Source organism: Brassica napus, chromosome A2 (genome assembly GCF_020379485.1).
Source record: "Brassica napus cultivar Da-Ae chromosome A2, Da-Ae, whole genome shotgun sequence".
NCBI lineage: Eukaryota > Viridiplantae > Streptophyta > Magnoliopsida > Brassicales > Brassicaceae > Brassica > Brassica napus.
The window spans coordinates 15,368,164-15,380,960 of NC_063435.1; the positions used below are offsets into that span (position 1 = coordinate 15,368,164).

Consider the following 12,797-nt stretch of genomic DNA (forward strand, 5'->3'; position numbering starts at 1 on the left):
TTAATAAAACTTTATTCATCTATTTCCTATTTTACCCCTCTTTAAAGAAGTATTTGTTTTCAGTTTTTCACAAATCCAACGGTTAAATTTGGTAGAAAAAAAATATTTCTCTGTACCAAACAGAGGACAACTTGCGAAACAGAAAAATACAACAAAGATTCGAGAAAAGAAAGGAAGAAAGAAAAAGCTTTCATTTCAAAACCCTAGAGCTCAATTTTAACCAGGCATGAATCGCCGGTGAAGTTGTACAATAGCTGCATCTGAAAGTTTTATATATAGAGAAAGATTCGTTAGAGATTTTTCCAAGCATGTATAGAGAGAGAGGGACGGTTGGTTCGAGACCGGAGGTTGTGGATCGCAAAACGGATCAACCAAGCTGTTGAACGGCCTTCTCCGTCCACGTCTCTTCAAGTTAACGGCAAAGGAAAAGGAACCGTTACGGCGTCGGCGCACTCCGTGAAGCAACCGCATGACCATAGAGATTCGCATTCTGCTTCGCTCTCCAAGAATAACGTTTCAGACGGTTAGTTTCGTTTTTCTCGGAGACTTAACTTCGAATAAGATATGTGTCTCCTGATCTGGGAATCAATGAATGTTATTATTTGGTAATCTAATTATGAATTAAGCAAAACGCTTTTAAATAACTGAATCAAACAAAACGCCTTATTGTTTATTGTAGAGATATTTGGTTGTTTCACTTGTGTTCATTAGCTGTAACTGATGATGAAATGTTTGTGTGCTTGTCCTGTTACTTTATTGGTGGTAGATGAATCAGACACAGACAGTGAAGAAGAATCTGATGTCAGTGGTTCAGACACCTCATGGGTATCTTGGTTCTGCAATCTTAAGGGGAACGAGTTCTTCTGTGAGGGTTGATGATGATTACATCCAAGATGACTTCAACTTGTGTGGACTCAGCAGTGTAGTCCCGTACTACGAGTACGCTCTTGATTTGATTTTGGATGTTGAATCTTCTCATGGTAAGTTAAAATGCTTGGTTCCCCTTTAGGTTTATGTTCTCGTGAATGTATGATTTGGGATTGGGTCGGTAACAACAGGAGAGATGTTTACAGAGGAACAGAATGAGTTGATCGAGTCAGCTGCTGAGATGCTTTATGGACTTATTCACGCTCGCTACATTTTGACAACAAAGGGTTGGCTGCAATGGTAGTAACAAGAAGAAACCTTTTGTACTCCATTTGCTTATTTTAAACATCACATAAAAGATTCATGTATTGGTTTTTATCCTTACAGTTAGATAAATACAAAAACTACGACTTTGGAAGGTGTCCTAGAGTTTATTGCTGTGGACAACCTTGTCTTCCTGTTGGTCAATCGGATTTGCCTCGATCAAGCACGGTGAAGATATATTGCCCTAAATGCCAAGACATTTACTACCCCCGATCAAAGTATCAAGGCAGTATCCTTTTTTTTTCCCCACACTTTCACTTCTTCAATCCTGATACAAATCTATAAATGCAGGTTCTGAAACATACCGATATAGATGTCTGATGTTTGATTCTTGTGCATAAGCAATCATCTTTTTTTTGAGTTTGTGTATGTGCAGCAGTTGTTGATCTTTGTTGGGTTTTCCTTAAAATAATGAATAGACATTGATGGGGCTTACTTTGGGACAACGTTTCCACATCTGTTCTTGATGACTTATGGGAATCTCAAGCCACCAAAGGCAACACAAAACTATGTTCCAAGAGTTTTTGGTTTCAAATTACACAAGCCGTGAGGGAAATTTCAAGACAAAACAGGCAGGGGAGGGGAATGAAGATCATGGCTTTGGGACTGGAAAAGAGAAACAAGGAGCATTTTGTAATCACCAAAGGTGAAGCAGCAGCAATGTTTCTGTTTTTTCATCAGGTATATACACATTAGAAGCAAGCAAAAAAAAAAAAAAAAATCCTTTTGATGTTAAACTGGAACTTGTATTTTCCTACGTTTTGTAATTTACTTATTTTGTTTTGTTTTGTTTCTTCCCATTCAAATGATATCAGAGTTTAATCCCTTATATATTAATTGAGGAACATTTGAAAAATTATAACCTCAATTTTGTATTAATTAAAAAATAGCCCATCTTAGGTGTCAATCAATTAGGATGTTAAATAAGGTGACGTGTCAGCTGCATAATCAATTGAGAAATTGGTGAGTCCATGATTAAATGCTAGAGAATGTGACCATATCCATCGATATTTTTAAAAAAGGGCTCATGTATTATAACGAAAGAAACACATAATTAAAAACGATCAAACACTGTATAAACGAAGCGTTTCATCCTAATAAAAAAAAGATCATACAGTAAAGTGGATACTGTCGCGTGGCCACGTATATCGAAAGTAATCCGTATGTTGTGAAGCCTATTTACTCAGAATTGTTTCATAAGAAGACGTCATGAACAATAATTAGCGTAGACCATAGAACTGTCGAAAGTTGGTTGCCATGGCGTCATCTATCGTGTCTAATTCAGACGTTGGGATTAAGTGATCATGTATCTGTTTATAATTAAAAGTACACAATCAAATTAACACGTTGCTAAGAAACCATAGAAGTAATGTCAATAGTGTTCTGTAAATAACAGAGTTTTGATCAAGGTAAAGCTGGTGGCCGGTTTATAATTTTAATTAGAACCGAACCATATGTGAAATAAAACAGTCGGTATGAGTATTATTTGAATTCTCGCAAACCGGGATTTTGACATGGTATAGCGTCGAAAGTTGAATAAACTTGGCATGCACACTTCTGGATTATAAGGAAATGGAAAAATAAATTGAATATGGTAAAACTTAATCCCCAAGGCTTGATTAAATATAGATTGGAGCACATACGGAAAACTAAATAAATAATAATGGTATGATTTTTATGGCTTTTTTACAAAAAAATAATAATATACTGGTATGCTCTTTCCTAAGAAGTCGTTATAATTTCCTTTAATTCGTAGAAAAGATATTTTTACTTGCTAGAGGGTTCTAAAAAAATCTATGACGGCAAGTCCCTAAGTAAAATGGAAAACGTTCTCACCAAGGTAAACATTCCAATTTTTTTTGGGAATTTAGTTAATGTTTAATAAGTGCAATATTTGATTTTTTCTTAATCATCGACACATTTAACCTAAAATATATTACTATAAAAAAAGCTCGGTTTTCACCTTTGGTTGAGCACATCATATTGCGACGCTGCCAATAAGAACAAACAATCGATTCCCAAAATATGGCATCTGTAACTTCTATTGTCGATTTGAAACCGTTCAAAACCAGCTGGACGATCAAGGTGAAGGTTATTCGATTGTGGAAACAAACAACTGGTGGTGGTGGTGAGACCATTGATATGGTTCTGTGCGATGTTAAGGTTTGGATGTTTTTCTTAAAACATTTCCCATGTACTATTATAGGGGATATGCATGCATCTCTTGACATAATTCTTTCTCCGTTTTATACACAGGGAAATAAAATTCATGCTTCAGTGAAGAAGGAGTTGGTGGCTAAATACGATCCCTTCCTGAAAGAAGGACACTCAAACATGTTCATCAATTTCTCCTTGGTGCATTCTGTTGGTTCGTATAGAACAACAACGCATCCTTACCGGATTAGTTTCCTATCCAAAACCCGTGTCCTACCCAGTGAACAACTGCCGGGGGATCTTTGCGGATTCCAACCCGTGAAGTACAACGAAGTGCTTGACGGAGTCTAAATCCGGATTATTTAATTGGTTAGTGTCTTTTATAAAAATGTACTCTTTATTGCACCACTTATTAGATCTTACAAAACAAACCGAATCGTTTATATGCAGATATAATCGGCCATATTGTTAAGGTTAGTCACATTGAACATGTAATGTCAATGGACAGGAGACAGAGAAACTCTGTGTGGAATTGCGAAACTCCGAGTAAGTGTTTTCATTTTATTTGATCGAGACCTTCTTTTTCGTTAATATAATTGTTTTGTTTTCTAATGTATGTGATGTGAAGTCATTTAGGAAGTGATAGTGATAACAAAATGATAATATTATTCAAACATAGATGTTTCTTAACAGACATACTCATGCATGTTTCATATTATTAACTAAGGCGAAGTTGTCACACAAAAGGAGGACCTCCGACAGAATAACCGGGAGACCAATTCAAGATCCACTATCTTTAATGACATAACAAATGTTTTGGGAACTTCTAATAGAGATGGCACTAATCAACGGCCAGTTCAAGTGGGGCAAAAGAGAAAATTGAGTCGAAGGGACTCCATATGTGTATCCCCGGGCGTTGATAATGCGAATCAGAACAGCAGAGGTAGTTTTGATTATATGCTTCTTATTTGTTTTAAGAAAACTATGACTAAGAATATATTTTACATTCTGCGCATATTTCAACGGATATTTGCGTTACGTTACAGGGACGGATTTGGATTGTCCAGTCAAGAAAAAGTCGAAAGGGCAAGAGATAATGAAACCAGATACTCTGCTTAACGTATCTAAAAATAACAGCGTAACCATATCTCAGCCTGTAAAGGATCCAGATTTTATAACTTGGTCTTCTACATTGTCATCGATACGAAGACATGATACTGGTTTAGTTATCGACTGTGATCCTACCCAGCCTTTAGATAAGTCATTCGCACCCGAAGTTGATGTAAGTTGTCAGACAGCCCCGGAGGTGGAAACTTTTACTACAGTAGATGAGAGTGATGAAGAAGGTAATACTTTATTATATGCTGTCTTTTCATTATGTTGGTTGTTAATTTTGAAGCGAAAAGTAAACCACCTTTATTTTATTCTTTGTGTGTAGATTCGGGTGATGAGTACTGGGACTGTTCTAGCAATGATGCAGATGATTTGAACTCTGATTCAGACATTGACGAAAATGGTACTCTCGCCCAGAGGCAGCAACGTCAGTTATATATTAACAAGGTGTCCGAATGTTTTTCAAATTCATTTGGGGGGAATACCCAGAGTAATGCCATAACTTCAGTGTCTGGACCGCCTACCAGAAAAGAAGAAGGTAAAATGATACATACGTTTAAAATAACCCAACAGTATATGACAAACTATATAAGACCCTGTTGAATTCATCATAACAAGTAATTGACTGGCAGAGTATAAAGATGACGGAGATTTGACCAACAAATGTGCATACTGTGGAGCGCTATTTTGGTTTAACGAACGAATAGGGAAGGGCAGGAAGACAAGAAATCCAGTATTCACCATGTGTTGTATGAGAGGCAAAATAAAGCTTCCTGTTCTTAAAGAACCACCGGAACTGCTTTTAAGGCTGCTTACTAATGATGATGTTATCAGCAAACATTATCGGGACAATATAAGACCCTTAAACATGATGTTTTCCTTTACATCACTAGGAGGGAAAATAGATAATTCTATTAACACGGGAAAGGGTCCAAAAGTTTTTAAGATGCATGGGGAGAATTATCATTTAATTGGAAGTGTGAAGCCAAAACCTAACGAGACGGCAAAGTTTTCTCAGTTATATATCCATGATACAGAGAATGAAGTTCAAAATCGATTGTCTGCATTGAGGTAATAAGGTCGATAGAACTATTTCCCTTTCTTCATACTACCCTATCACTTATGGTGTTTCTGGTTCAATTTTGTATGTTGCAGTGGGAACAAAGAGAAAAGCAAAATTAGGGCGGATCTGGTAAAGGAAATTATGGAAATGTTGAGGGCATGCAATGTTCATGTGAAGTCTTTTCGGAATGTTATGGATAGATTTAATGACGCAGACGATACGGAAACACTGTCTTTGGTCTTGCTCCATACGCGTTTACAAGATGGACGTGTTACCAATCTACCCACAGCTTCGGAAGTAGCTGCGTTGGTTGTTGGTGATTTTCGGGAGAATATGGACAAGCGTGATATTATTCTAGAGAAAACGTCTGGGAAACTTAAGAGGATAAATGAGTTGCATCCTTGCTATCTACCTATGCAATATCCTCTTATTTTCCCTTACGGTGAGGACGGTTTTCGTCTAGGAATAAAAAATGGTTTCACAGGAATAACTAAAAACAAGAAACCTAATATAAGCATGAGGGAATTTTTTTCCTATCGGATTATGATTCGCAAAGTTGGATCGCATGTTCTTCTTCTCAGCCGACGTCTACTGCAACAATTTCTGGTTGATGCATATACTATGATTGAAAGCCACCGTCTTCGATTCATCAGAAAAAACCAGGCAAAACTAAGGACGCTAAAGTTCAGTAAGTTTGTTGCTGCTGCAAATGAGGGTCATTCGAATGTGTCTATTGAGGGAAACCGCATTATCTTACCAGCTTCTTTCACTGGGGGTCCTCGATATATGCATCAAATGTATTTAGATGCCATGACGATTTGCAAATACTTTGGATTTCCCTCTCTATTTATTACATTCACGTGTAATCCAAAATGGCCTGAGCTGGAAAGGTATATGCAGAAGTTTAATCTAAAGGCTGAGGACAGACCCGAACTGTGTTGTCGACTCTTCAAGATTAAGTTGGATAGGTTAATGGACGATCTTACAAAGAAATATCTGCTTGGGAAAACTGTTGCTGGTATGTATATACTTTGTGTGTATTGTGAATTTTAAAGATAGGTTGTGATGTCGTTTTATAATACCTAACTTATTCAGTGTATTACTCACAGCAATCTACACAGTCGAGTTTCAAAAACGAGGCCTTCCACATGCGCATATTCTGCTATTTATGGATGCGTTGCACAAGCTACCGGGAGCGGAAGATATAGATCGTATAATTTCTGCTGAAATCCCTGATAAAGAGTCTGAACCGAGATTATATGAAGTTGTGAAAAACATGATGATTCATGGGCCATGTGGTGTTGTGAACAGAGGATCTCCATGTATGGTAGATGGACGATGTAGCAAGTTTTTTCCATGGAATTTTGTAGAGACAACGACAGTAGATGCTCAAGGGTACCCCGTGTATCGAAGAAGGGACAATGGAGCTTTCATTGAGAAGAAGGGAATTAAATGTGACAACAGGTTTGTAGTCCCCTATAACAAGGAACTCTTACTTAGCTACAATGCACACATCAACGTGGAGTGGTGTAATCAGTCAAGATCTATAAAATATTTATTTAAGTACATCAACAAGGGCCAAGATCGTGTCACCGCAACAATAACTCAAAAATCGACAACTGAGTCTGCAGCTGAAGGGAATACTGATGCATCTGGGGTCACAGCAGCCTCTGTCACTACGAACGCCTCAGAAAACGTTGAACCACAAGTTGATGAAATTAAAAAGTACTTTGAGGCCAGGTATATATAAAAGAGCTTTACTTGGGTAACGGTTTTTTTAGCTATGTTGTACTGTTAACAACAACTATATAATCCATTCCAGGTATATTTCTTCTTGCGAAGCAACGTGGAGAATACTGGCTTTTCCAACGCATTACCGATCTACACCCGTGGAGAAGCTTACATTCCATTTAGAAGGCGAACAACCGGTTATATACAGGGAGGGTGATACGGTTTCAAGTGTTATGGAACGCAGTTTTTTATGCAAGACAATGTTCTTAGCTTGGTTTGAATGTTGTATCAAGTACCCCGAGGCGAGAGAACTGACATATGCGCAAATGCCAACAAGATTTGTTTACGACGCAAAACAGAAAGAATGGAACCCACGGAAGAAAGGTTTTGCGATAGGTAGATTGGCGCCGGTATCCCCAGGTTCAGGTCCGCAATATTATCTAAGGGTTTTGATAAATAAGGTAAAAGGCCCAACGTGCTATGCAGATATCAGAACTGTCAATGGTGTTATTCACCCGAGTTATGAGGATGCATGTTTCGACCTTGGACTTTTGGATGATGACAAAGAATATATTGAAGGTTTGAAAGAGTGTAGTTTCTGGGCATCAAGTGGATATGCGCGCAAACTGTTTGCTAAGATGTTGATATCGGATAGTTTGTCTATGCCTAAATTAGTTTGGGAAGAAACTAAAGATATTTTGTCTGAAGATGTGCTTTATATGGAGCGAAAAAAACGACGTAATCCAGGTATATACTGATTGATTGTTAATGTATACGTCCATATGGTAAGGAGCGTTAATTTACTTTAAGTAAAAAAAAATCGTAATTTTGTTTTTGTAGGTCTGATTTTGACCGAAGAAGAGATTCTTAATTCAACTTTGATTATGATTGAAACTATTCTACGTCAGAAGAATACTTCTTTGGATAAATGGACAACAATGCCAAAGCCAGTGTATAACTGTAATTCCCTCTGCGAGAATCAGTTGTTACAGGATGAGCTCAACTATCCAAGAGATGAGTTGCGTGTTAAACACGCTGAATGGCTTCCGCAGATGACAGATGAGCAAAGATCAGTGTACGAGGAGATAATATCTGCAGTTATAAACAAAAAAGGTGGAGTTTTTTTTGTTTATGGATTTGGAGGAACAGGAAAAACATTCATGTGGAATATTTTGTCAGCTGCTATACGATCTAAAGGTGATGTTGTACTTAATGTGGCATCCAGCGGCATTGCCTCTTTACTACTACCTGGTGGGAGAACAGCTCATTCACGGTTCGGAATTCCTATCAATCCAGATGAATCCTCCACTTGCAATATTCAACCAGGCAGTGATCAAGCCGAGGTAATAGAAAAATCTTCTTTAATTATATGGGATGAGGCACCTATGATGAGTAGACACTGCTTTGAAGCACTAGATCGGAGTTTGGGTTATATTATGAAGACTGCAGATGGAACACCTTATGGCGGAAAAGTTGTCGTTTTTGGAGGGGACTTCAGACAGATATTACCAGTTATTCCAAGGGGAAATAGGGCGGACATTGTAATGGCGACGCTTAATTATTCATACTTGTGGAAGCATTGCAAAGTTCTTCAACTGTCAAAAAATATGAGGTTGTTAGCAGAAACAAATATTCGCGAAGCTGAAGAGATTAAAGAATTCTCAGACTGGATATTGGCTTTGGGAGATGGAAGAATCAATGAACCAAATAGTGGAGAAGTTCTGATTGATATTCCGAAAGATCTATTGATTAAAGAGGCTAATGATCCAATTCGTGCTATTGTTTCAGAAGTATATGGAAACACTTTCAAAGATTCTAGAGATCCAATATTCTTTCAAGAAAGAGCTATTTTGTGTCCAACAAATGCAGATGTTGAGGTGATAAACAACTACATGCTTGATCAGCTAACAGGTGCGTCAAGTTGTACTATATATTAACCGCAATTTTCAATTAATACTTAGCAGTTCGTAAGCAAAAGAAATATTTTAAAAATGTGTTTTTCGTTATAGGTGAGGAGAAGATATACTTAAGTTCTGACAGTATCGATCCAACTGATACGAAATCGCAAGATGATTCTATTTTCTCTCCGGAATTCCTCAATAGTATAAAAACTTCAGGGTTACCAAACCATACTCTTAGACTGAGAGTTGGAACCCCTGTTATGATATTAAGAAATATCGATCCGGAAGAGGGTTTGTGCAATGGAACGCGTTTACAGATAACCCAGCTGGCAAATCATATTCTACAGGCGAAAGTGATTACAGGAACTAGAGTCGGTGAGATCGTATGGTTACATCGAATGTTAATTACGCCATCTGATACAAAGCTTCCATTTAAAATGCGGCGTAGGCAATTCCCATTAAAGGTTGCGTTTGCGATGACAATCAACAAGAGCCAGGGTCAAACATTATCAAACGTAGGGTTGTATCTACCCAAATCGGTGTTTTCCCATGGACAGTTGTATGTCGCTGTGTCTCGGGTGAAGTCAAGGAAAGGATTAAAGATTCTGATAACCGACAAGGATGGAAAACAGGAGAATAGTACCATGAATGTTGTCTATAAAGAAGTTTTCCAGAATTTGTTTGACAATGAGCAATGATTTGACAATATTTCGACATACTTGGCATAGCTTTGGTTGGTAAACATATATGCTTTCTTATCACATAAATTATACTGTAATTGTGCGTTTAGTAGTTGCGGTTACATGTTGTGTTGTCTACATGGTAGGTTTTAAAGAGAATGTCGATTTCGTGAAGGAGTGATCTCATTGAGGTATGACATCTACATTTTGCTCGACTATCTTATATTTTAACAGACGTATAAAATATAAATTTGTACACCGTAACGGATTGTTTAGAAACTATTATTTTGACTAACTGAAAAACTAATTCTTTTGACATAAGATAACAACAAATGCATTGCTCTTTTTTCAAGCAGGTATATAGCTTAACAAACATCAGTAAGCAAGCGGAGACTTAATCCGGGGTTCACTAAGGCTAGGCTACAACGAGTAAACCTAAATGCTAGAAAACCTAAACCAAAGTCAAACATTGATCTACTTTGTATTAGAACTATTTTGTGTTATTGTGAACTGACCTATTCGGTATAATATTTTCCGTCACTGCAATGTGGAAACGCAGATCCATTTGAATGCTTTTTCTTCCTTTGTTGATGTTCAACGACATGTTCGTGTTAGGGCTGTCATTATTTATAAAAATTTGGTTAGTATAGTAGTAAAACAACTCATTCTACCTAGAATGCATATGTCATGTTTAACTGGCAAGAATCTATATAACTTGATTATTGGTATTGAGCATCACTATTATTTTAGAAATTAATATTAGAAACATAAAGGCTAAATAGTACATAACATTGTTTACGTTTTGTCCAACCCATCTACTATAGTTGCACGTAGTTATAAATTATTTATGGAGCAGCTAATTATGAGTATTAGAGCATACTGCATTTAATATCCAAGTTCGTCATTTCTTTGTAGTCAGATGATATATATAATCGTAGAAACCGTTTACAATAAGAAAAAATGTCCAGAATGTACATAAGACGGCAAACAAAAGTGGGCCACATTTAAAAAAAAAACTAAAATCCAATAACTACGGAGTACTAATAAGGTCCCGTCCAACTTTAAATAAAGGTCCAAGGTATTTCTGTATCGAATTAGATGTGCGCACGAAGTCGCTTGGTCCATCAAGGTATATGAGAGCCTTTTAAAAATATACTGGAATAATAATGAATGCGAGATTATAGATACTTTTCCATAACTATATAATCATTAAATACTATAGAAATTGTGTTTAACATATAAAGAGTACTTTGTAGTGTACTTACACGCTTAAGGAAATCTCCAATAATGATTCTAACACGCTTCTTTATTCACTTTCGATACGTAGCATAATATCTACAGTGCCGTTGCTCTAACAATTCCGTGGCATTTAATTGCAAACATATCTAATGTTTTAGATTTCCTGTGTACCACCGAGTTTTCGCAAAGGTAAAAAAATATTTATCACTGTCGTAAACAAGCTTACAAATATTTTATTACCTATACATCTAGGTTTAAATCTATTCTTTCTTTGCCATGCACGTTATTAAACTAGATGTGAACCCTAATTACTCTAAGACCTATATATATATACGTCCATGTCAGTGCACCAAAAACACACACAAAGTCTTCTATATTAACCTCTTTTAATTATGTCTGCTTTTACCTTACTGTCAAAACTGCAGTATGAGATTAAGAAACCTGCTATTCGTGTTCAAGTTATTAGCAAATGGAGGACCACAACTTCAGAGACAGAGCTGTTAGTTGTGGATGAGATGGTTTGTGTTTTTTTCTCATAAATTGTATATCTTTTCTTGAGGCCATAACTAACATTAGGATGTATTTGTTTATATAGGGTAGTAAAATTCAAGGAACATTTCATGATGAATGCATGGAATCAAACAAAATCATTGTCAAGGAAGGTGAATGGTATGAAATATATAATTTCAAACTGATTCACAATTTCCGTATGGTCAAAACTACAACAAACCGCTACCATGTTGTGACCAACGTCAACACCGTTATTACCAAGCTGGAAGCACGATTGACATGCAACTACTATGTTTTTAAAGATTTTAAAACCATAATCCGAGGCCTTGCCCATCCCAAGTTCTGCATAGGTATTGTGTCTTGCATTAACTTATCTTTAATTATTTACAGTCTACAAAATCAAACTAAGTTTTGGTCTTTTACTTCGTAAATTTGAGTTGCGGTTTGCTTATACGTGTAGACATCTATGGATCTTTGGTGTTTGTTGGGAACCTTGAATTTGTTGAAGTTGCTGCTGGTATTGTGAAACCTAAAACGGTTTTTAGCTTAATAAATCCAGAGTAATTTTTCTCACATTTATACAGTTCAATTGTTAAATCTAACTTTGTTAGATTTTATCATAATCTGACACTGTTTAACTACATCAATGGCAGGTACAGTCCTATTAATTGTGTTGCATATGGAACTACTGCTGTTGAATTACTAACTTATTGGAATTCAAGGAAAGCAAATGTTGTTTTGTGTGTGTTAAGTGTTTGGCAAATTGAAAGGGACGAAGGTAATAATATATAGCTTTATATTACAATGTATATAACTCTTACCTTTTCATTGTTTAAGTTATTAGTTTTCAATTTGAAATCGGTAGGTGGATTCAGATTCATGACCAATATTGAAGGTTTTTCGAAGATTGTATTTGAGCCTAACATTCCAGAGATTGAAGAATTTAGGAAAAAGTGAGTAGTACTTTACATTTGTACTAGAATAAGACCCGCGCCTTGCGCGGGATTAAGTTATTATTTTTATATATTTGGAGAATGAAACAATAGTTTGGCTTCATTTGGATTACGGGTGTTCAATCCGGATATCGGGTTGGTTTCGGTTCGGTTCGGTTTTTTCGGTATTTGGTTAGTAAAATATAACTACTATTCTAAATCCATATTTATTTGACTTTAGTCTTTCACATACTTTTGAAAGATTTCAACTGGACGACTAAAT

The 12,797-nt window shown here is 36.5% G+C and overlaps 1 protein-coding gene and 1 pseudogene across 1 annotated transcript; both read left to right on the forward strand.

Moving 5' to 3' along the window:
* Nucleotides 1-72: 72 nt before the first annotated feature.
* LOC125586652 lies at nucleotides 73-2,015 on the forward strand (annotated as a pseudogene).
* Nucleotides 2,016-3,216: 1,201 nt separating this feature from the next.
* Nucleotides 3,217-9,851, forward strand: LOC125584311. The gene is made up of 12 exons (XM_048752631.1): nucleotides 3,217-3,354; nucleotides 3,448-3,678; nucleotides 3,854-3,891; nucleotides 4,179-4,288; nucleotides 4,392-4,691; nucleotides 4,784-4,996; nucleotides 5,091-5,529; nucleotides 5,614-6,539; nucleotides 6,631-7,261; nucleotides 7,344-7,999; nucleotides 8,093-9,163; nucleotides 9,262-9,851. The coding sequence occupies exons 1-12, from the start codon at nucleotides 3,217-3,219 to the stop codon at nucleotides 9,849-9,851; spliced, it is 5,343 nt and encodes a 1,780-aa protein (XP_048608588.1).
* Nucleotides 9,852-12,797: the final 2,946 nt, after the last annotated feature.

Excerpts from the sequence above, each read along its gene's own strand:
- LOC125584311 (XM_048752631.1), top strand. The coding sequence starts at position 3,217 with ATGGCATCTGTAACTTCTATTGTCGATTTGAAACCGTTCAAAACCAGC. Across the intron at positions 7,262-7,343 it reads AAAAAGTACTTTGAGGCCAG|GTATATTTCTTCTTGCGAAG; the intron begins GTATATATAAAA and ends AATCCATTCCAG. Across the intron at positions 8,000-8,092 it reads AAAAAAACGACGTAATCCAG|GTCTGATTTTGACCGAAGAA; the intron begins GTATATACTGAT and ends TTGTTTTTGTAG.